This window comes from Nakaseomyces glabratus, chromosome H (assembly GCF_010111755.1).
Source record: "Nakaseomyces glabratus chromosome H, complete sequence".
In the NCBI taxonomy this organism is placed as follows: Eukaryota; Fungi; Ascomycota; class Saccharomycetes; order Saccharomycetales; family Saccharomycetaceae; genus Nakaseomyces; species Nakaseomyces glabratus.
Window position 1 is genome coordinate 863,010 of NC_088958.1, and position 21,177 is coordinate 884,186.

General features: G+C 39.6%; 9 protein-coding genes across 9 annotated transcripts; 4 read left to right on the forward strand and 5 right to left on the reverse strand.

Moving 5' to 3' along the window:
- Positions 1-106: 106 nt before the first annotated feature.
- MMT2 (cation diffusion facilitator family transporter) lies at positions 107-1,651 on the reverse strand (the record flags this gene model as incomplete). Its single annotated transcript, XM_447182.1, has 1 exon — positions 107-1,651. One exon carries the CDS (start codon positions 1,649-1,651, stop codon positions 107-109), a length of 1,545 nt encoding a protein of 514 aa, XP_447182.1.
- A 506-nt stretch (positions 1,652-2,157) lies between these two features.
- On the reverse strand, positions 2,158-4,134 carry DDR48 (DNA damage-responsive protein 48; the record flags this gene model as incomplete). Its single annotated transcript, XM_447183.1, has 1 exon — positions 2,158-4,134. One exon carries the CDS (start codon positions 4,132-4,134, stop codon positions 2,158-2,160), a length of 1,977 nt encoding a protein of 658 aa, XP_447183.1.
- A 1,398-nt stretch (positions 4,135-5,532) lies between these two features.
- Positions 5,533-7,509, reverse strand: HOT1 (Hot1p; the record flags this gene model as incomplete). The annotated part of the gene is made up of 1 exon (XM_447184.1): positions 5,533-7,509. One exon carries the CDS (start codon positions 7,507-7,509, stop codon positions 5,533-5,535), a length of 1,977 nt encoding a protein of 658 aa, XP_447184.1.
- Positions 7,510-8,428: 919 nt separating this feature from the next.
- On the forward strand, positions 8,429-10,849 carry GVI51_H08789 (transient receptor potential ion channel family protein; the record flags this gene model as incomplete). The annotated part of the gene is made up of 1 exon (XM_447185.1): positions 8,429-10,849. The coding sequence occupies one exon, from the start codon at positions 8,429-8,431 to the stop codon at positions 10,847-10,849; it is 2,421 nt and encodes an 806-aa protein (XP_447185.1).
- A 462-nt stretch (positions 10,850-11,311) lies between these two features.
- On the reverse strand, positions 11,312-12,352 carry GVI51_H08811 (uncharacterized protein; the record flags this gene model as incomplete). The annotated part of the gene is made up of 1 exon (XM_447186.1): positions 11,312-12,352. One exon carries the CDS (start codon positions 12,350-12,352, stop codon positions 11,312-11,314), a length of 1,041 nt encoding a protein of 346 aa, XP_447186.1.
- Positions 12,353-12,883: 531 nt separating this feature from the next.
- SEC27 (coatomer subunit beta') lies at positions 12,884-15,995 on the forward strand (the record flags this gene model as incomplete). The annotated part of the gene is made up of 2 exons (XM_447187.1): positions 12,884-12,901; positions 13,305-15,995. 2 exons carry the CDS (start codon positions 12,884-12,886, stop codon positions 15,993-15,995), a joined length of 2,709 nt encoding a protein of 902 aa, XP_447187.1.
- A 324-nt stretch (positions 15,996-16,319) lies between these two features.
- On the reverse strand, positions 16,320-17,165 carry MRM2 (21S rRNA (uridine2791-2'-O) methyltransferase; the record flags this gene model as incomplete). The annotated part of the gene is made up of 2 exons (XM_065626626.1): positions 16,320-16,602; positions 16,666-17,165. 2 exons carry the CDS (start codon positions 17,163-17,165, stop codon positions 16,320-16,322), a joined length of 783 nt encoding a protein of 260 aa, XP_065482698.1.
- Positions 17,166-17,883: 718 nt separating this feature from the next.
- On the forward strand, positions 17,884-18,537 carry RPL1B (60S ribosomal protein uL1; the record flags this gene model as incomplete). Its single annotated transcript, XM_447189.1, has 1 exon — positions 17,884-18,537. The coding sequence occupies one exon, from the start codon at positions 17,884-17,886 to the stop codon at positions 18,535-18,537; it is 654 nt and encodes a 217-aa protein (XP_447189.1).
- A 630-nt stretch (positions 18,538-19,167) lies between these two features.
- On the forward strand, positions 19,168-20,811 carry PCL10 (Pcl10p; the record flags this gene model as incomplete). The annotated part of the gene is made up of 1 exon (XM_447190.1): positions 19,168-20,811. One exon carries the CDS (start codon positions 19,168-19,170, stop codon positions 20,809-20,811), a length of 1,644 nt encoding a protein of 547 aa, XP_447190.1.
- Between the last annotated feature and the right edge of the window lie 366 nt (positions 20,812-21,177).

Consider the following 21,177-nt stretch of genomic DNA (forward strand, 5'->3'; position numbering starts at 1 on the left):
CGCATTCTGTCCTAGAATGCTAATATAAATATATGCGTCCTGTATCATACCTTCTATAAAAACAAAAACAAAAAACTTAACAAATTATTGAGATGTAATAGCAAAATCAATTTTTTTGCTCCAACTCATTTTTTTCATCTATGAGATCCTTTTCATCCACTTCTTCAACATACTCTATATCAATCTTAATTAGGGAAGGCAACTCTTCCGATAATATTTTTCTAAGGTGAGCAGAAATAAGCTCAAATTCGCCCAAGTCAAGTACATTATTCCAACGTTGGAGAGGTACTGTTAGAGTTAAATGTGCCCTCAAATTTGGACCAGATGGTAAAACAGTTAGTTCCTTTATCTTATATGGTATCTTAGAGTTGTTATTGGTTACAAGCTTTGCAAGAGTTTCATCAATAATAGTCTCAACTTCGATATATCTTGGATCACTCGAGGGTACCGCTTCGTCAACAAGTTCACGGAGGGACATAGTCATACCATGTACACCAGCTTTCAAAATTAGAATAGAAACAATTAGCCCACCAATTGTATCTAGCGATTGAATACTGAATAAATGACCAGCTGTAATAGTTATAAGAGCCACAAATGACGTGAGAGAATCAACACGATGGTGCCAGGCATTCGCCATTAGTACATTTGAATTTGTCTCAATAGCTACTTTTCTTGTTGCTCTGAAGACCCATTCTTTGGCTGCAATAGATGCCGCAGCAATCCATGCCGCATTTATATCTGTCACTTCTTTTGTAATTTCTTCTACAGTATGATGATGGTGGTGAGATGCGTTAGCTAGCCCGATCTGGTGCAGTGATTCAATGATTGCATGGGGAACATAGGGGCCAACGAGAGCACAGATTGAAGTCCATCCAATAGATAGACCTGCCATGGCCAATATAGTAGAAACTGCTAATGAACCAACGGTTTCCACTTTACCATATCCGTAGGGATATTTTTGGGATGGCTTGTTGGAGGCTAAATCAACAGAAAACAAAGTTAAAAAATCAGCTACCATATCACTTAATGCATGGATGGCATCTGCAAACAATGCTTGTGAATGAAAAACAATACCACCAATAAACTTACCAATAGCTATAGCTACGTTTAATCCCAGTCCAATCCACGTGATTCTTACACCAGCATTCTTTCGAATCTCTTCCGCACTTAGCACTAGCAGTGGGTTACCACCTGAATGTGAATGTGTGTGCCCATGGCCATGATGATGCATATGGCTATGTATATGAGTTGCTGGCGCCTTCGCCGCCTTCGGGGTTCCTAAATAGGTCGCTTTAGGAGAGTGTGTATGGGAATGTTTTAGTATTGATCTTATGCTATAGGTGTCATTTTGCTCCGTTTCTGATTGCTTCATATGGACATGTCTGTGGTCAGAATCTTCAGAATCATGTACTGAGTTATGTGTATGGATGTGGCCATGATCGTGATTATGATGATGGCCATGCCCATGCTCTTCTATTTTGTCCTCATCTGCTTTATTTGAAGCGTTTCTAATTGAACTTGTAGTGAAGTTATAACGCTGTAGTGCGTAGCCTAATTTTATCCTCGAGAATACAACTCTCTTATTTGATATGATGATATGCGATGACTGTAATGCTCTATTACTAAGTGTGGGTATGGAAAGCCTTAACATGTTTTCATAATCGATGTGATAGTATGTGTGTGCTCAGTATGTATGGTCAGCAGCCAATAGTATAATTCGGCTTATCTCCTAAATAAATAGCTTGTTAACTCTCTTTTGCCATTCAACTATCTTAATAAAATGGCAATACTATTGTTGTATCAGCTAGACAAAAATTTACAAGATAAATACCCACTAAAACGTTGAAGAGAAGACCCAACAGAATTTTTGTTACTCGTTTGATTTGTCAACTGTGATGAAGTCCTCCATTGTTCGACCAATTGTTGGCACATTACAGCTTGGTTGGGAGTTGCTGGGTCAGATTGTCACTGATCAATCATCGAGAATCCGGAAATTTTTCAGAAATATTTTTTTTCAAATTTTAACATTTAGGTGACAAATTACATCTGCCAATATAGTGACCAGTACTCTTTAATATGAGCTGCGATGTACATTGAATATATTGAGTAGTATAGCATTCTATTAAATTTACATAAAAAATTATACTTTTAGACAACTTAGTAACGATTATTAGAATCTTGATTAGAGCCATAGTTATCATTGCCGTAGGAGTTCCTGTTTGATCCATATGAATTGTCTCCGTAAGAGTTGTCTCCGTAAGAGGACTTGTTCTTGTTTGAGGAACCGTAGGAGTCATCTCCGTAAGAGGACTTGTTCTTGTTAGATGAGCCATAGGAGTCGTCACCATAAGAGGACTTGTTCTTATTGGAAGATCCATAAGAGTCGTCTCCGTAAGAGTTCTTGTTCTTGTTAGATGACCCATAAGAGTCGTCACCATAAGAGTTCTTGTTAGATGAGCCATAGGAGTCGTCACCATAAGAGGACTTGTTCTTATTGGAAGATCCATAAGAGTCGTCTCCGTAAGAGTTCTTGTTCTTGTTAGATGACCCATAAGAGTCGTCACCATAAGAGTTCTTGTTAGATGAGCCATAGGAGTCGTCACCATAAGAGGACTTGTTCTTATTGGAAGATCCATAAGAGTCGTCTCCGTAAGAGTTCTTGTTAGATGAGCCATAGGAGTCGTCACCATAAGAGTTCTTGTTAGATGAGCCATAGGAGTCGTCACCATAAGAGGAGTTGTTCTTGTTAGATGAGCCATAAGAGTCGTCTCCGTAAGAGGACCTGTTCTTATTGGAAGATCCATAAGAGTCGTCTCCGTAAGAGGACTTGTTCTTGTTGGAAGATTCATAGGAGTCGTCACCATAAGAGGACTTGTTCTTATTGGAAGATCCATAAGAGTCGTCACCATAAGAGTTCTTGTTAGATGAGCCATAGGAGTCGTCACCATAAGAGGACTTGTTCTTATTGGAAGATCCATAAGAGTCGTCACCATAAGAGTTCTTGTTAGATGAGCCATAAGTGTCGTCACCATAAGAGTTCTTATTGGAGGATCCGTAAGAATCATCTCCGTAAGAGGACTTGTTCTTGTTAGATGATCCATAAGAGTCGTCTCCGTAAGAGGACTTGTTCTTGTTGGAAGATTCATAGGAGTCGTCACCATAAGAGGACTTGTTCTTGTTAGATGAGCCATAAGAGTCGTCTCCGTAAGAGGACCTGTTCTTATTGGAAGATCCATAAGAGTCGTCACCATAAGAGTTCTTGTTAGATGAGCCATAAGAGTCGTCACCATAAGAGTTCTTGTTAGATGAGCCATAGGAGTCGTCACCATAAGAGGACTTGTTCTTATTGGAAGATCCATAAGAGTCGTCACCATAAGAGTTCTTGTTAGATGAGCCATAGGAGTCGTCACCATAAGAGTTCTTATTGGAGGATCCGTAAGAATCATCTCCGTAAGAGGACTTGTTCTTGTTAGATGAGCCATAGGAGTCGTCTCCGTAAGAGGACTTGTTCTTATTGGAAGATCCATAAGAGTCGTCTCCGTAAGAGTTCTTGTTCTTGTTTGAGGAACCGTAGGAGTCATCTCCGTAAGAGTTCTTGTTAGATGATCCATAAGAATCATCTCCGTAAGAGGACTTGTTCTTGTTTGAGGAACCGTAGGAGTCATCTCCGTAAGAGGACTTGTTCTTGTTAGATGAGCCATAAGAGTCGTCACCATAAGAGTTCTTATTGGAAGATCCGTAAGAATCATCTCCGTAAGAGGACTTGTTCTTGTTTGAGGAACCGTAGGAGTCGTCTCCGTAAGAGTTCTTATTGGAAGATCCATAAGAGTCGTCTCCATAAGAGGACTGGTTCTTGTTTGAGGAACCGTAGGAGTCGTCTCCATAGTTATCATTGCTGTAAGAGGTGTTATTCTTCTTGTCGCTGTCGTCTATCGAGGTTTTTGAGAATTGATTTCTAACCGTATTCTCTAGTTTATCGAAATTGTCTTCACCAATTTTACTTTTGAATTGGTTTACACGTTCCTCTCCTAAGTAGCCTTCAGCCTTTTTGATATAGTCATTGTCATTATTATTGGCATCATCTCCACCCTTATTGTCATCAAACGCCTTCTTAACTTTATCGAACAAACCCATGTTTCTTTCTTAAATTAGATAAATAGAGGATTTTGAATTATAAATTCACTTCACTTTCTATTACGGAGAGCTTTTCTTGTAGATGAAGCAAGCATCAATTATAGACTTCATTCTTTTTATATAACAAGAAACTCAAACGGAATGGATTTATGAATTTTAGATACCCAATTAGTTAATATCCAAGTCCCCCCGTATTGGCATTCTAAAGTCCACCTTATTGTCTGAGGATCAGGACCTCTTGCACCATAAAAATACCAACGGATATAACTACTTTTCCCTTAATAAACGTGTTTATAGCTTGGAGTCGGGTGAGCCCAAGTAGTTATTTCAGTAAATTCCATGTCGGTGTCAATAGCATGTAGTGATCATCTTATAGTTGTGATACCGATACGAGCAGAATTGTTGTGGAATTTTACTTTCATCTCTCCAGCCTAACCAATTTGCATTATCAAGGCTAATGAAATGAGTACTGGCAAGGTATTCGCAAGTCGATTGTGCGCAGCAGAACGTCATCGTAAAGTCATTCTTAGGACAATTGTAAGGGGGTGCTGCCTTTACCAGTAGTACACACTGATCATTCAATGATATAATTTTAGAATACTGTAGTCCACAATGGATGCATCCTTGATATTTCCGTGCAAAACTGATGTTCCCCTAAATATGGCTTGCCCGTTTAGTTTACATGAAGGAGCTTTAGCTGGAACTCCTCTTAACAGGAAAAAAGGTTGAGCTATTTTTGCAAAATGCCTGCTAACTGAATGGGCTACAGGAGAGCATTGCGACTACACACTGTTCCTGTCTGGTAAGAAAAAGTGACGAATAATGCACCAAACAGACACCACATTTTTAATTACAAAAGTGGCTCATCTAATACAAGTATAACTGGGAAATAACAACACCCGCCACCATTTTCAATATCCCACTGTGTGGCCTCAGGTAAGATAATTATAGACTTGAGAATATCTCTATATTTAACACATCCTTTGTGATATTTATAATGGGGAGTATATAATCTTGGCTATTTCGCTATATTTGTTTAGTGTCAATTATTGTCAAACATATCCAGCTAAGAAATGTACGCAGAAGGCGTTCAGGGAAAGGACCCTCGAAAAAGTGGATCTCGGCCAGATCTGATCCAACCTAGATCCGTAAAAAAAAAGAAAGAAAATTTGTGAAGAATGAGTAACAATGGGCGCAGAGAGCGCATATCTCTTGTGAAGAATGAAAACGCATGAATAGAAAGTTCTACATAGGAGAGAGAGCTATTATACTACCCGTTTAATTATCATTTTTTTTTATTGTTACATTTTATATTATAGAAGATAGACGCTTATTGCTTATTGTGAATTCTATAAAAAAGCTCCATTAGAATATTAACTTGTTATCTGTGGATGTACCTCATATTCCTATCAGGCTCTGTTGCAGCCAACCGATCGTTCTTCTCTTGATCTCACCATTCTCATCCCTATACAGTCTCTGCTTCTCTAACATGTCGATCATCTCGTCAGCAGTTTTGCCCTTATCGATACCGTTGAGAATGAATTTGTACAGACGTTTTCTTCTTGAAAATGTCTTTTTGTTTCTCTTTATACGCCATTTATTACCATACTTCTCTTCCAACCCTCTAATGGAAGGGTTACCATCTATACCATTAACGTATTCTTCCCAGATGGTCTTTACACTGGATGGTGCCTTCAGCAACATATAATTTAGATCACTATTTTGGGCATCCTTCTCCTTGTCATCCTTCTTTCTTGGTTCTATAACATTGTTACGGTACTTGTTGATCTTTCTCAATTTTTTCCGTTTCCTCTCACTTGCTGGTTCCTTTGGCTTCCTGCTATAAGGCTGTCTATCCTCTTCGTTTACCATATCATCCTCTTCATCGTATTCTTCCACTTCATCCTCAGATTCTTCATCAGTCTCATGCGAGTTATCACTGTCATTAGACTCATCATCTTCAAGATATTCACTCTTGGTATTATTGACAGGGTGACCTGTACTGGCGTAGACATTAACTGTAGGTTTTCTATCATCATTGATCGAGTGTGAGTCAGTAAGTGTCGTGTTATACTTGAGATTACCAACTTTGTTCTTATGCTTATTCAACTCTGATTCTTCCTCTTCATCGTCTTCTTGGTACCCGTCTTCATCAATGTTATTAATCTTTTGAGGTTGCCCTTGAGACGCACCGCCCAAGATATCCTGCGAAGCCTGATTCCTTATGTGAAGACGATTGTCAGGGTATGTAATTGAACCATTATCTAACTGGGGAGCCGAGTGCGACATGACTATGCCATCTCTTTTCTCCACGGGCGACGATGACCCCAACCTCGACAATGTAACGCTATTCGTGTTGTCCAAGAATTGTGGAAAATTCAAGTTATAATTATTCAATGATCCATGATTTAGACTATGCTGATTTGTAGCGGTCAGATAGGGTGTCTTGAGGGCCTGTACTGTGTTCACAGGTGACAGTGTTCTGCCATCCGACGCAGTAGTGTTGCTTTGCAATCCATTCAACGATTGTAGTTCGGAGTAAGAGTTCGATGAGCTTATGACATTAGAAGGTGTCATCGCATGGTTATTAGGAGTCGCCGAGTTCAAAGAGGTGTCGTAGCCAGGCTGACCCACCTGACCCGTGATATCGAAGGTGACATTCAAGTTATTGGACCTACTGCCGCTGTTGCCGTGGTGATGGCCCAGCCTCCTCTTCTTTATACCGTTCGGGTTCAGCGTGAACGTCTTCTTCCTGTTCAGCGACTTCAATTGTCCACGGGCTTTGCTGGTCTCTATCTGGTTGTAGTATATGGGCCCCATCATGTTTGGGGAGTCGTTGGGCGTTGGGTGCACGAACCCGTTCTCGTGCGTGCTCAATTGCACGTTCAGGTTCTCCGCGCCATTGTGCTTCATCTTCCGCAGGTATGAGCTGCTCACATTCGTGATAGAGTTCAGCAGGTCTGTGACAAACGCGGACTGCGGGTTGTTGCTTGCGAGCGCAGCCACATGCGTCTCCAGCTTGTTCACTTTCGAGGACAACCGCAGGAACGCGTGCGAGTTGTTCTGCTTCAGGTCCAGGATCATCGAGTTCTGGTCGTTGATCTTGCTGAACACATTGTTGAAATTAGACTCCAACATGGTGAGCCTGCTGGAGATATCGTCCAGCTTCGCAAGCACCATCGAGGACGTCGCAGTTACATCGGTTACACTACCAGCGGCCGTGGGAATGGAAGTAGGAGTAGGAGTGGGAGTGGTGGTAGCATTGGCAGTGGCAGTGCCACTGCCAGTACCATTACCAGTACCATTACCATTGCAAGTTCCAGTTGAAGCATCGCTCTGCTCTTTCGCCAGCTTCGAATCGCCAGCATCACTCATCTCATCTACTGATCTGGTGGTCTTTTGTTGACTACTATTACTATTAAGAAAATTTTTTGTTATAGGCTTTCAATAGTATTTCTTTTTTTTTCCCTTCCCTCTTCGCAATAGTATTTGTATGCAGTGGAATGGGTTCCTTTTAATGAATGCAGATCCCCATCGGAAAAACCTAAACTCCGCAGGAGATATCCCGAAAGGCGAGATGCCGATGCAGCAAGGGTCCATGGAGGAGGCGTGTACCGCCACACGTCGCATATGACAGACGTGGTAAGGTATATCGTATATTATTACAATCCCAGAAATCCCGCAATGATACCGTCATATGTGATGAGTTTTTCCCATGGGGAAGAGAGAAATCAGATGAGGAAGTGAGGAAGTGGGGTGAGGTGAGGGAGCAAAGCCTTGTTCTTGTGCGGGATTATGTCTCGCGTGCAGCTGGACCATTGGATTCCCTGATTGGGATAATTGATTTACAAAATGGAAGGTTTCTATGCTCCTGGCAGAGGAAGAGGGAAGCGATGCGATTGTGTGGGTTGAGACTTGGTACTCTGCGATTGGTACTCTGCGATTAGCACTAGAGACTAACTAGAGACTAACTAGACTAACTAGAAACCCACTTGAGACTAGCAGTAGAGAGACCCGGAAGACTGGGGGAACTCACGATGGAGCTCATCAACGTCATTTTAGGAAGTATAAGTGATAAAAAAATGAAATTGATTGATCACCCTTACAAAATGACCCTTATAAAAAGATTTGCATAGCATTTCCAGACAATCTATTTCAAAATATATATTTCAAAGTATACTTAAAAATAATATTTCAAACTATTAACATACTTGAAACAGGTCCGTAACATTTTGAAAACAGTATCCTCAATACTCAAATAAAAAAATTACAAACAAGAAAACGAGCATTAAAGATGTTGTGGTGTTGGTTATTTATGCTTCTCTTTGGAGAGGCCTTAGCTAAGAGAAGTCTGTATGCGACCTCTCTGGTCACTTGTATGGAGAACTCTCAGCTGCAAGCCAACAGTTTCGACGTCAAGTTCAACCCGGATGACAGGTCGTTGTTCTACAACCTGGACATGACCACATCCATCAACTCCTATGTCTACGCCTTGATCGATGTCTACGCCTACGGTTTCAAGATCATCACAAAGGAAGTGGACCTGTGTAACATCAACTGGAAGCAGTTCTGCCCCGTGCACCCAGGTAACATCCAGATAGAGTCCATCCAGTACATCTCAGAGGAGTACGTCAACGAAATCCCAGGCATTGCGTACCACGTCCCTGACATCGATGCTTTCGCTAAGGTGAGGATATACAGCCCCGAAAACCAGTACCTGGCCTGTGTGCAAGTGTTCTTCAGCAACGGTAAAACAGTGTCTCAGACCGCAATCAAGTGGGTGAGCGCAGTGATCGCTGGTATCGGCCTGCTGCTGTCCGCTACCTTGTCCACTTTCGGTAACTCCAGAGCCGCCTCCCACATCTCCGCTAACACCATGCTGCTCTTCCTGTACTTCCAGTCCGTCGTGGTCGTCTGCATGCAGCACGTCCATAGGGTGCCACCGATCGCCGCCGCATGGACGGAGAACCTGGTGTGGTCAATGGGCCTGATCAGAGTGACGTTCATGCAGAAGATCTTCAGATGGTACGTGCAGTCCACAGGCGGAACCCCTGACTTGTACCTGACTTCCAAGACACAGAGTGTGCTGACCCAGAGAGCCATCGACTACATCAGATCATCAACCGTCTACAAAAGAGCAGAGGAAGTCCTGTACGGTAACCAGAACACTATGATTTTCAGAGGCATCAAAAGACTGGGATACCAGATGAAGATCGAACCAACCTCCATTGTGCCCACCGGCTTCACTTTCTTCGTATTATGCGGTTACTTACTGGCCGGCGTCATCATCGCCGCTAAGTACGCAATAGAACTGTGCATAAGGGCTGGGTGGATGGACAAGAGGAGGTTCTTCGAGTTCAGACAAAACTGGCGCTTGATCTTGAAAGGTGCTATCCTGAGATATATCTACATCGGCTTCGTGCAATTGACTATCCTCAGTTTCTGGGAGTTCACACAACGTGACTCAGCAGCCGTCATCGTTATTGCGTGCCTGTTCGTCGTGCTGTCCTGCGGCCTGATGCTATGGTCTATCTTCAGAACTTACCATTACGGTCAAAAATCCATCAGACTCTACAACAACCCTGCCGCTTTACTGTACGGTGATGAATATGTTCTGCACAAGTATGGTTTCTTCTACACAATGTTCAGTGCTAAGTTCTACTGGTGGAATGGCGTGTTGCTATCTTACCTATTTTTGAAATCCTTGTTTGTTGGCTTTGCACAGGCGTCTGGTAAGACACAGGCCTTGGCTATTTTCATCTTTGACTTCTTTTACACAATTGCTATCATCAGATATAAACCATACCTGGACAAACCTACAAATGTCATGAACATACTGATATGTGTGGTTACTTCTATCAATTCATTCTTGTTCATGTTCTTTTCAGATTTATTCAAGCAAGGCTACCAAGTGTCAGCAGTCATGGGCTGGGTGTTCTTCATCTTGAACGCAGCTTTCTCCTTAATCCTATTGCTAATGATCTTAACATTCACATTGCTGATGGTATTCTCCAAGAACCCTGATTTGAGATTCAAGCCTGCCAAGGACGACAGAGCTTCATTCCAAAAGACTGGCTTGTCCAATCCATTCGAAGACTCACCTTACTCTGGCGATAATATGGGCTCACCATCTACCTTCTCATCTGAATCACCTTACAATGAAAAGAAGAAGAACAGAAAATACACTGCTGCTGACGAACTACTGGCTCTAGGTAATGTTGCTGAGGATCACGATAACTGGGAAGATCAGATACACAACGAGAAGCCAGAAGCGCAAAATGGATTAATGTCACCATTCATGGATGTGAGTGAAGCAGGATTCATGGACAACAGCAGTAACAGCAACACATCTGCATCTGAAAATGAAAAGAAAGATATGCCTCAAAGGAAAGTTTCATTCCCTGGAAAGATTATGAGAGCGTTGTCATTACGTGGGTACAAGGATAACTACAATGAACCAAAGAGTTCTATAAATAAGAAGGCAGTTCTTCCCGATAGGAATGTGGAAGGTACGCTCGATCCATCATCAAATCACGATGGTTTTTATGACGGCGACAACGATTTTGAAAGAGAACATACCAATCCTTTTGACTCCGACCCAGAAAATGCTTTCTCTACGCCCGACGCAAACTTGGGAAGATTCGATACCGATGTAGAAACAGAATCATTTACTTTCTCCTTGAACAGGAACTCAAATAACAATAACATGCAATGAATAAGATCGGTGTTAATCGACATATCCAATTGAAGCATATTACTATCATAGCATTTTTATATCTCATTTCGCAGTACCTCTACAAAGTCAGCAAATCTCCTTGAATGTGAATTATAGTAACCCACAGATACTATTAGAAAATTCCAATTATTTGCACTAAAAGATACCTAGGTGTTAGATATCTCGTGTTTTATCACTAAATGTTTGCATTACAATGTCCTGTTTTAAAATGGTTTTATTTTTTTATTTTCATTTATTCGTATTATTTTGTTATTCTTTCAGCGCGATTATTTTTTTATTTCTTATCCATTAATGCAAACAAAGCTGGCCTTTTAGTTAATATTTACCTCCCCTTTTAGTTTATTTTTTTTATTATATATAGCTGATTTTATCACTACTAATTTTATGCTTAGATTTAGTACTTGCTAAATAGAATGACATACATAAATAGAGTTATTACCGCTATTTTTCTTTAAAAATCTTGTATAAAGCTCTGTGTGGGGTACTTGCTGCTTGGCCAAGAACATTTATGACTGTATTGATAATAACGTCCACAATAATAGGCTTAGTATCAAAATTGCTATAATCCTCAGTAACTGACACTTCATAGAACCACGATCTTATACCATTTTTTAAACCATTTAGTCCTAATTCGTTTGCTGTAATCAAATTAAATAAGAGCTCTCTTACAGAAAACATTGGTATTGATCCCGTTTTGTTATACTCGAAGGAAGGAAAATTATACGTATGGATGTAAGGAACAACTTTATGGACATTCGCGTTAAGAATTTCCTTTACCTTATTATGGGATTTCTTTGAGTACCAATAAGACCAATAACCTCTTAAATCGTCGGAAACTAATGGTAGCAATGGTATTGTGTTATTTTCATTACACAGTGGCACAGGGTTAGAATGAAGAACAACTAAGTTGCTTGTAGAAGAATCAAGTATTTGAATTTTTTGGTTTTTGCTTAAGTTACAATAATACAACCCACCAATAAAACTGCCAGGTAGAAAGAATGAATAGTTCCTTTTTACATACTTTTTTCTTCTTGCAAGTTTAAAACAATGATAGTTGTTTATATCGTTAATTGCCGCTGTTCTCAAGGATGACGTTATATTACTCTTCCCATCATAAATACATATAAATTCATTCCAATCAATATCTTCTTGCATGTTTTGCGTAACAGTCCATTGCGATACACCGTCTCTACAGAACGTGACCTTTATAGAGTTATCAACCAGTGGCGGCAAAAATTGGAACAGAAAATGTTTATATATTTTAAATCCCGTGTAACCTCCGGAGTTTGATCCAGGTTGCCAGGCCTGGAAATATTGACTTAGAAATTTTTTGATATTTGGAAACCTTTCATCTTCAATACGTGTAGCGCATACGAGACTAGCTATATCACTTGGCTGTTCATGGTTCATTTGAGGTACTATAAAACCGCAGGAAAACTTATTCACTACCAAGATAAAGAGTGTCACTAAATGAAGCATCATCCTTCTTTATCTATATATACGTTAAAATTCTAATTCAAAACATTACTGAATTAATAATTAATATTATTTAAAAATTTAAAATCAAAACGACACAGCCGACTTACATAGTGTAAAATACCAAAAAAAAAGAATGCATAAGTATATGTGAGCATCATCAATACTTTTATTGTTTTAGAGGCAATGAATACAAAGCCATAATATAATCAAACTATTATCGAAATCCTGCCTAAATTTGCATATTCCTCTTTGTATTATGCTAAAGCACAAAAAGAGTATATACAACGTATAACACGATATATAGACTATGGAAAAAACACGAAGCTGATTGTCGACAAGAACAAGGAAGCTGATCTTAGGTGCCACTGGTCCCTGTTACAACAACCATTGAATAGTATGTTAAAGCTGGATCGTGAAGTCAATTATACTACCGATTATTTAACGCTTTTATTGATAATCACAACGGTAAGCTAGTTTCGTTGAATTCTTCTGAGCTAAGCCGAAAGACCAAGGAAACAATCTGCGACAACAACGATGAAGTTGGACGTAAAGGTATGTACCCTGTGCACCACTTTAAATTTCCATTGATATTGATACTATTGCTATTTGAAATGATAAAGAAGATGTTATATTACCTAAGACTTATTACTGATATTTGCGCATAGTAAGTATGCAATTGCAACCATGGAGAAATCTTTTTGAAGGGAGAAATTGGTTTTAAGTTGTGAGGTCTCATTAAAAAGCTACGGGACACCACTGTAAAGCAGGCCTGGTATCATTTCGATTATCAATTATAATACCCACTTTTTGTTCTTAAAATACTAACAAATAAAACTCCTTATTTTTTGCTGCCAATTATATCAAATTTTTGTCCATACAATGGTATCATCACATTATATATGCACTATTATTTATGATTGACATCAAATTGAGGAAGAGAAATCATTTTAATTAGAAGACATTCAGCAAGAGGTCCAATAGGGTCAAGGGTATCGACCTTCACCCATCCGAACCATGGGTCTTAACTACTCTGTACTCTGGTAGAGTTGAAATCTGGAACTATGAAACACAACAAGAAGTTAGAAGTATTCAAGTTACAGATACCCCTGTAAGAGCTGGTAAATTCATTACAAGAAAGAACTGGATTGTTGTTGGTAGTGATGACAACAAAGTTAGAGTATTCAACTATAACACTGGTGAAAAGGTGGCTGACTTTGTAGCTCACCCAGACTACATCCGTTCGATTGCAGTCCACCCATCTAAACCATATATCCTTACTGGTAGTGATGACTTAACAGTTAAGCTTTGGAACTGGGAGAATGACTGGTCTCTGGAACAAACATTTAAAGGCCACGAACATTTTGTTATGTGTGTTGCATTCAATCCAAAAGATCCAAACGTTTTTGCATCTGGTTGTTTAGATCATAAAGTTAAAGTCTGGTCTTTAGGCCAATCAACACCAAACTTTACCTTACACACTGGCCAAGAAAAGGGTGTCAACTATGTCGATTACTACCCATTACCTGATAAGCCTTATATGATTACTTCTTCAGATGACACCACAGTTAAGATTTTTGATTACCAAACTAAATCTTGCGTCGCTACTTTGGAAGGTCACATGTCTAATGTTTCATTTGCTGTTTTCCATCCAACGTTGCCTATCATCATCTCTGGTTCCGAAGACGGTACAGTCAAGCTATGGAACTCATCTACTTATAAACTAGAGAAGACATTGAATCTTGGTCTAGAAAGAAGTTGGTGTATTGCTACCCACCCAGTTGGCCGCAAGAATTGTATTGCCTCTGGTTTTGACAACGGTTTCACCGTTTTGTCATTGGGTAATGATATGCCAACCTTGTCACTGGACCCTGTTGGTAAAATTGTCTGGGCTGGTGGTAAGAACGCCTCAGTTTCGGACATTTTTACTGCGGTAATTAGAGGTAATGAAGACGTTGAGCAAGATGAGCCATTACCACTCCAAACCAAGGAACTAGGCTCTGTAGATGTTTTCCCTCAAATCTTAAAGCATTCTCCAAATGGTAGATTTGTAACAGTTGTTGGTGATGGTGAGTTTATTATTTATACTGCTCTAGCATGGAGAAATAAGGCCTTTGGTAAATGTCAAGACTTCGTTTGGGGCCCTGATTCCAACAGTTATGCTCTGATTGACGAAACTGGTCAAGTAAAATACTTTAAGAATTTCAAGGAGGTCACATCATGGTCTATCCCTGTCTCTTATGGTGTTGATAAACTATTCTCTGGTGCTTTATTGGGTGCTAAATACGATGGATTCACTTATTTCTTTGACTGGGAAACTGGTAGCTTGGTTAGAAGAATCGATGTTGACTCTAAAGATGTCATCTGGTCTGACAACGGCGAGCTGTTGATGATCTTGAACAAGGATAGTGAACAAAACGAAGGAAGTAGTGGATATTCCTTGATATTTAACAAGGATATTTACTATGAAGTGAGCCAACAAGGTGAAGTTGATGAGACAGAAGGTGTAGATGAAGCGTTTGATGTGCTACATGAACTTAACGAGACTGTCACTTCTGGTAAGTGGGTCGGTGATGTTTTCATTTACACAACATCCTCTAATCGTCTGAACTACTTTGTTGGTGGTAAGGTTCACAACTTAGCACATTATACTAAAGAAATGTACATCCTTGGCTATCTACCTCGTGATAACAAGATCTATTTGGTAGACAAGGAAATCCATGTGTATGGCCATCAATTATCAATCGAAGTTCTTGAGTTCCAAACTCTGACTTTGAGAGGTGAACTTCAGGAAGCTATGGAATCGATCTTGCCTAATATTACCGAAAAGGATGCATTAAACAAGATTGCTAGATTTTTGGAAGGCCAAGAATACTACGATGAGGCTCTGCAAATTGCTACTGATAAGGACCAGAAGTTCGATCTGGCATTAAAGGTGGGCCAACTGGATTATGCTCATAGTGTTCTAACAGAAGATGCTAGTGAACTAAAATGGAGATCCTTAGGTGATGCTGCATTACAGAAGTTCCATTTCAAGTATGCCATCGAAGCTTATGAAAAGTCTCATGACTTAGACTCTTTGTTCTTATTATATTCATCATTCAATTTGAAAGATAAATTGTCAGAGTTGGCTGTTCAAGCTGAAGAACAACAGAAATACAATTTAGCATTTGATGCATACTGGACATTAGGCGATATCAAGAGTATTAAAAACTTACTAATAAAATCAGACAGACTATCTGAAGCTGCCATTGTATCTTACACATATGGTCTAAATGATGATGAAGTTTTAGATGTTATAAAGCAATGGAGAGAGAAACTAGTACTAGATAAGGGTAACGACAAGTTAGCTGCCAGAATAGGTGATCTTGATAACAATCTTCCACCTAGAAATATAAATTCTGCTCCCCTTCTAGATCTAGATGAAAAGGAAAATACGGAGAAGCCTCAAGAACCAAAGAAAACTAAAAAGAATAAAAATAAGAAAGCAAACAAGGCTGAAAATACCAAGGAGACACCATTTGATGATAAATTAGAGACCAAGCCTAGTGAAGCAGCTACTAAAGTTGAAATGAAGGAGGAAAAGCCAATAGACACTGTGACAGCTGAAGTAGTGGAAGAAGAAACGGACGAAAAGGAAGACGCTTAAGTAGTCGCATAAACAAGGAGATCTATGTTTTATTATTGTAGAGCTCAATAAATGAATCGTTTATGGAATATGTACACTATTTCCTCGCTGTGATAAAGTTACTTAATTTCTAAATTTATGTACTTTTTTCATTTATAAATATGTATTTACCAAAATATAAATATCAATCGTAATTGCCATAATCCTATCCAGGAAGAGCTTATTATAATGTAAAAGAATATCATGGGTATCATTAATAAAACAGTTAATTATGAATGTCAGCGTTAAAAAGGATTACCGGATTGATTTACTGGAGGACTAATATTAGATTCTAAATCAATTGTTTCAACAGAAAACGTTCAGCTTATCTACATTTTTCTTCTTCTTTTTACCAATGAAGTAAATCTCTTTGGATTCATCTCTGGATGCAGAAGGTTTCGTTATTTCAACACGGTCAAAAACTTTCTTCATTCTTTTCTCAAATAGACTAGTCTCTGCACCAGAAAACTGTTTACATATAAACGATCCCGCTGGCTCGAGCAGATCTACTGCAGTTATCAATGCGGCATCACATAAATCAATTGAATTCAAATGATCCTTGAAGTTGAGACCGGATGTGTTACTCATCCTGTAATAGGGCATATTAGTAAGATTATTCAAAGAGGGTGATAATTGTGGAAAAGGTTCATACATGTCGCTTAAGATGATATTTACAGGAAATTGTGGTTGTTGCTCAGTATCGGAGTCATTACGTGCCATGGATTCCACTTGGCTATCATTCATGAATATCTGTTCCATGAAAAATTGTCGTATCAGTTGGTGAGTGCGTTTTGACAAAATGTTCGCTTGCATAGAGCTAACGCCGAAGGGCGGGTCGCACGGCAGTATGTCAACACCTAGCACAATAGAATCGGGGTGCGTCCTCTTACGGGCCACTTGGGACCACGCACCAGGCGCATAACCCAGGTCCAGTATCCGCTGAGGGACACTCTTGTGGAACACATGATAAACGTCATCCAATTGAGCCAGCTTGAATCCAGCACGTGACCTCAGATTATCTAGTTTACTCTCCCTTGTGTAGAAGTCCTGTTTCTGCCTATCGAGCCACCTCTTCGAGCTAGCTCTGCTGTAGCAGCGGTTCTGTGTTCTGTGTGCGGCTCTAATAGCCAGCGTTAGGTTCATCCGTATCATATTCGGTTCACTTTCTTGGCTTGATAGCAGTACCGTCACAGCACAATCACACAAGATCGTCCTTTTTTTTGCTCCCCCACACTATCCTGCAATACCACCTGTATATTCACAGGTTCTTTATCTTATAAATAGATATAGGCTATGATAGTTTGCTGTATAGAAAGCGGAGACTACTACAGACAAGTTCAATATACAATATGCTCACATTTAGCCTTGATGCTCACTTGACCTTGTCATCCAGAATTGTGACTTAGGGTATTGTGTCTTACACCCATACATTATTTAGTACACCCACACACAACACACTAAAATGTGTCTCAACACCACTACAACAATAAATTACCCAAATAGGATAAATGTGACTGAAACGGATGAAATTGAAAATACACGTCGAACGTTACAGCACCATGTGACATACAATCCATCATGTGACATAAACGTTTGTAACGACAGTAGCTGAAGAAAAAAAAATTTTTTTTTTTTTCAAACAAACTGGCCATCGCAACTTTGAAGTCCAATTACTATTGGGCCATTATCATATATAATAGCAAATAGTAGTTGTTGTTAAGTAGCTTCATAGTATATTCTTTTCTTAAACTTTAATTTGTAGCTTTTTTTTAAAAGGTCAAGTCGAAAAAACGTAATTTCTAGTAACTTTATTGTTGAAATTATATCACACCAAATCTTTTTGGAAGACTTCGCATAAACTAGAATAACCATGTCTAAGATTACTACCTCTCACGTTAGAGAAAACGTCAAGGAGCTTTTGAAGTACTCCGCTGAGACCAAGAAGAGAAACTTCTTGGAAACCGTCGAATTGCAAGTCGGTTTGAAGAACTACGACCCTCAAAGAGACAAGCGTTTCTCTGGTACTTTGAAGTTGCCAGTCTGCCCAAGACCAAACATGTCCATCTGTATCTTCGGTGATGCTTTCGATGTTGACAGAGCTAAGTCCTGTGGTGTTGACGCTATGTCCGTCGATGACTTGAAGAAGTTGAACAAGAACAAGAAGTTGATCAAGAAGTTGTCCAAGAAGTACAACGCTTTCATCGCTTCCGAAGTCTTGATCAAGCAAGTCCCAAGACTTTTGGGTCCTCAATTGTCCAAGGCCGGTAAGTTCCCAACCCCAGTCTCCCACAACGATGACTTGTACGGTAAGGTCACTGACGTCAGATCCACCATCAAGTTCCAATTGAAGAAGGTCTTGTGTTTGGCTGTCGCTGTCGGTAACGTCGAAATGGACGAAGACACTTTGGTCAACCAAATCTTGATGTCTGTTAACTTCTTGGTCTCCTTGTTGAAGAAGAACTGGCAAAACGTCGGCTCTTTGGTCATCAAGTCCACCATGGGTCCAGCTTTCAGATTGTACTAAGCATAGCACTGAATTACTAATATTTTTAACTAAATATTAGCTATCTTTTATATTATTACATATATATTAATTCATTGTTCATATTAGTCCAAAATAGACTTTCTCTCCCCGCATTTTCTAGCGCAATATCCTTAGCTTCCAATTTGGAGCGCCAATCACCACCATGAAGCTTACGCTCCAGACCAAATCTATAATTTCATAGAAATCAGCTACATATTCGACTCGTTACACATCCACATCCTAAGCTATGGTTGCTTGATCCCAACGGACTTTATAGCCCATTGTTCCACTCGACAACGAAGAAAATCACGGGGGAAAGGCGACCGAGCTCAAAAATTTGGCAGCCTAAAGCTTTAAAATGGCCTATGAATCAAGAACTATACCCTCGAGAACCGACGATACACCAAAGCATAGACTATTGTAACGGTACCAACCAGGTAATTGATTTGAAAATAGGCAGTCCACCCTCTCTTGTGATTGTGTTTCAGATAAAAATCCAAATACATGCGCGGCGGAGAGTCAGGCGTCAATATATAGCGAATAGTTCCACTGAATTGGACGTGCGTTTTGGAAAAGGAAGACAGAGTACTGGAAGCAAACACAGCGGCACGGCACTAATTTCTGCCTGCAATGATGAATGACACGGATGATGAGTCGGATTTCATGGAGCTGCCGCTGCGACATAACGGAAGCAGACTGCTTGATTCCGCGAATGATAACTTCTCTGAGTTGAACGAGGATCTGGATGGTAACTTACTACATTCGGGAGAGAAGGACCAGAGCTCCAGCAGTCTAACTAAAAAGGTGAGATTCGAGAGCAATGAGGGTAATGACTTCAATGAACAGGCAACTATCACAGAACACCAAGGTCTGGCTGCTATGGACGGTGGCCCACACCAAGAGGAAGAGAGCAACGAATTCATTCTTCATGCCCCGGGTCACATAAGGTTATCTGACCGGAACGGAATAGATAGCGACCTCATGTTAGCAGATCGGAGCCAGACAAGCTCGACTGTGAGCAATAAGATGGATGTAGAAGATCTGATTAGAGCTGCAAGTGAAGTCAATGAATATATGTCACAGAATTTAGACAAGATCAATAGTTTTAGATCGGAACTGCTGAGCAGCACTGACTTCACCAGGGATAATAAATTGAAGGATCCTTCAAATCATTTAAATGTGGAAAACACATCTATTTTGGCAAATCCTGCTCATAATATATCAGGATCGCTTTCTAATTTTGAGTTAAGTGATAATGAAGACTCTGAACGGGACTCAGATGAACTAAGAAATTATGTAATGAATCGAGAGATCCTACTTTCCTCTTCAACATCGCTCGGTTCTACAAGCGATTTTGGCAGAAAGAGTTACAACAGCTCCACTTCGTTGTCAAAGTTATTAAATAATAACAACTTTGAAGGTAGTCAACTGAACTTAAATAGTGTACAGCAAGAGCTTCTGAAAACCCAACAATTCAATGACTCAATCGACATCGATGTAGATCAAGCAATTACAGAGATCAAGCAACGAAAACACAGCGACCACAGCGCTAGACATGAACATGAAGAAGTGATGGATTCTAGCACTGTACTGCTATTAAAATATATTGATGATGACATCAATTTTGAAGATGTTACCATCGAAAAAGCCCTTGAGATATACCAACAGAACTTAAGCCAAATAATGGAACTCTCTAAATCAGCTGTAAGTAAGAGTGATTTGACAGCTAACGAACAGAATCCAGAAGATCATAACGATAATGAGGCTGAAAAGAGAGATGAAGCAGATAATGATGAAAGCTCAACCAAGAAAGGGGATGATATCCGCGTCGAAGGGCCATACGAGATAGAATCTCCAGCTGCCTTAAATTTTACAATGAAAAGCAAACCTTCTGTTTCCGCAGAAATATTTTTAGGTAGAATTCAAAACAAATGTGAGTTTGGTCCTATTATTTATCTAGCTGCTGCATATCTGCTTCAAATATTATTTTTGACAAGAGATAATCCAGACTCGAACATCCGAGTACGACTGAAACTAAGGGAGAATGAAATACATAGACTTATTATCTCGACAGTCCGTGTCTCAGCCAAACTTGTTGAAGATTTTGTGCACTCACATGAATACTTTTCTAAAGTATGCGGTGTCTCAAAAAAACTCCTGAGCAAGTTAGAAGTCTCACTGATTATGTGCATTAAGAATGAAAGATTAATGATTACGAAACAAAAACTAACAGCATCTCAAAAAATATTGGATGAACTGCAATCAGCATTATAGATTTATTTAATATTTATATTTCTTAGTAGTTTCCTCACAATAGAAATGAATTTCTGACAAATAGAGTAGCTTCGCAAACAAGTATAAAATTGATTGACCCATAATCATTACATGCGGTATAATAAGTAGTTACGATGTCTCACAAATTACTTACCACTGCCTTTTGTCATTTTTCGTCTCTTGCTTAACACACTTACCCTCAAGCAATTAGTTTTCGTGTCTATTATCTCAAAATCATAACATCATATAAAACGACTAAGAAATTGCGGCACAACAGCTAAATATTTCAATCCAAACAACACTGGACACTGCAACTTCCCGAAAATAGCTCGGTTTTGGAAAAATGCATGCCAAAAGTTGGACTTG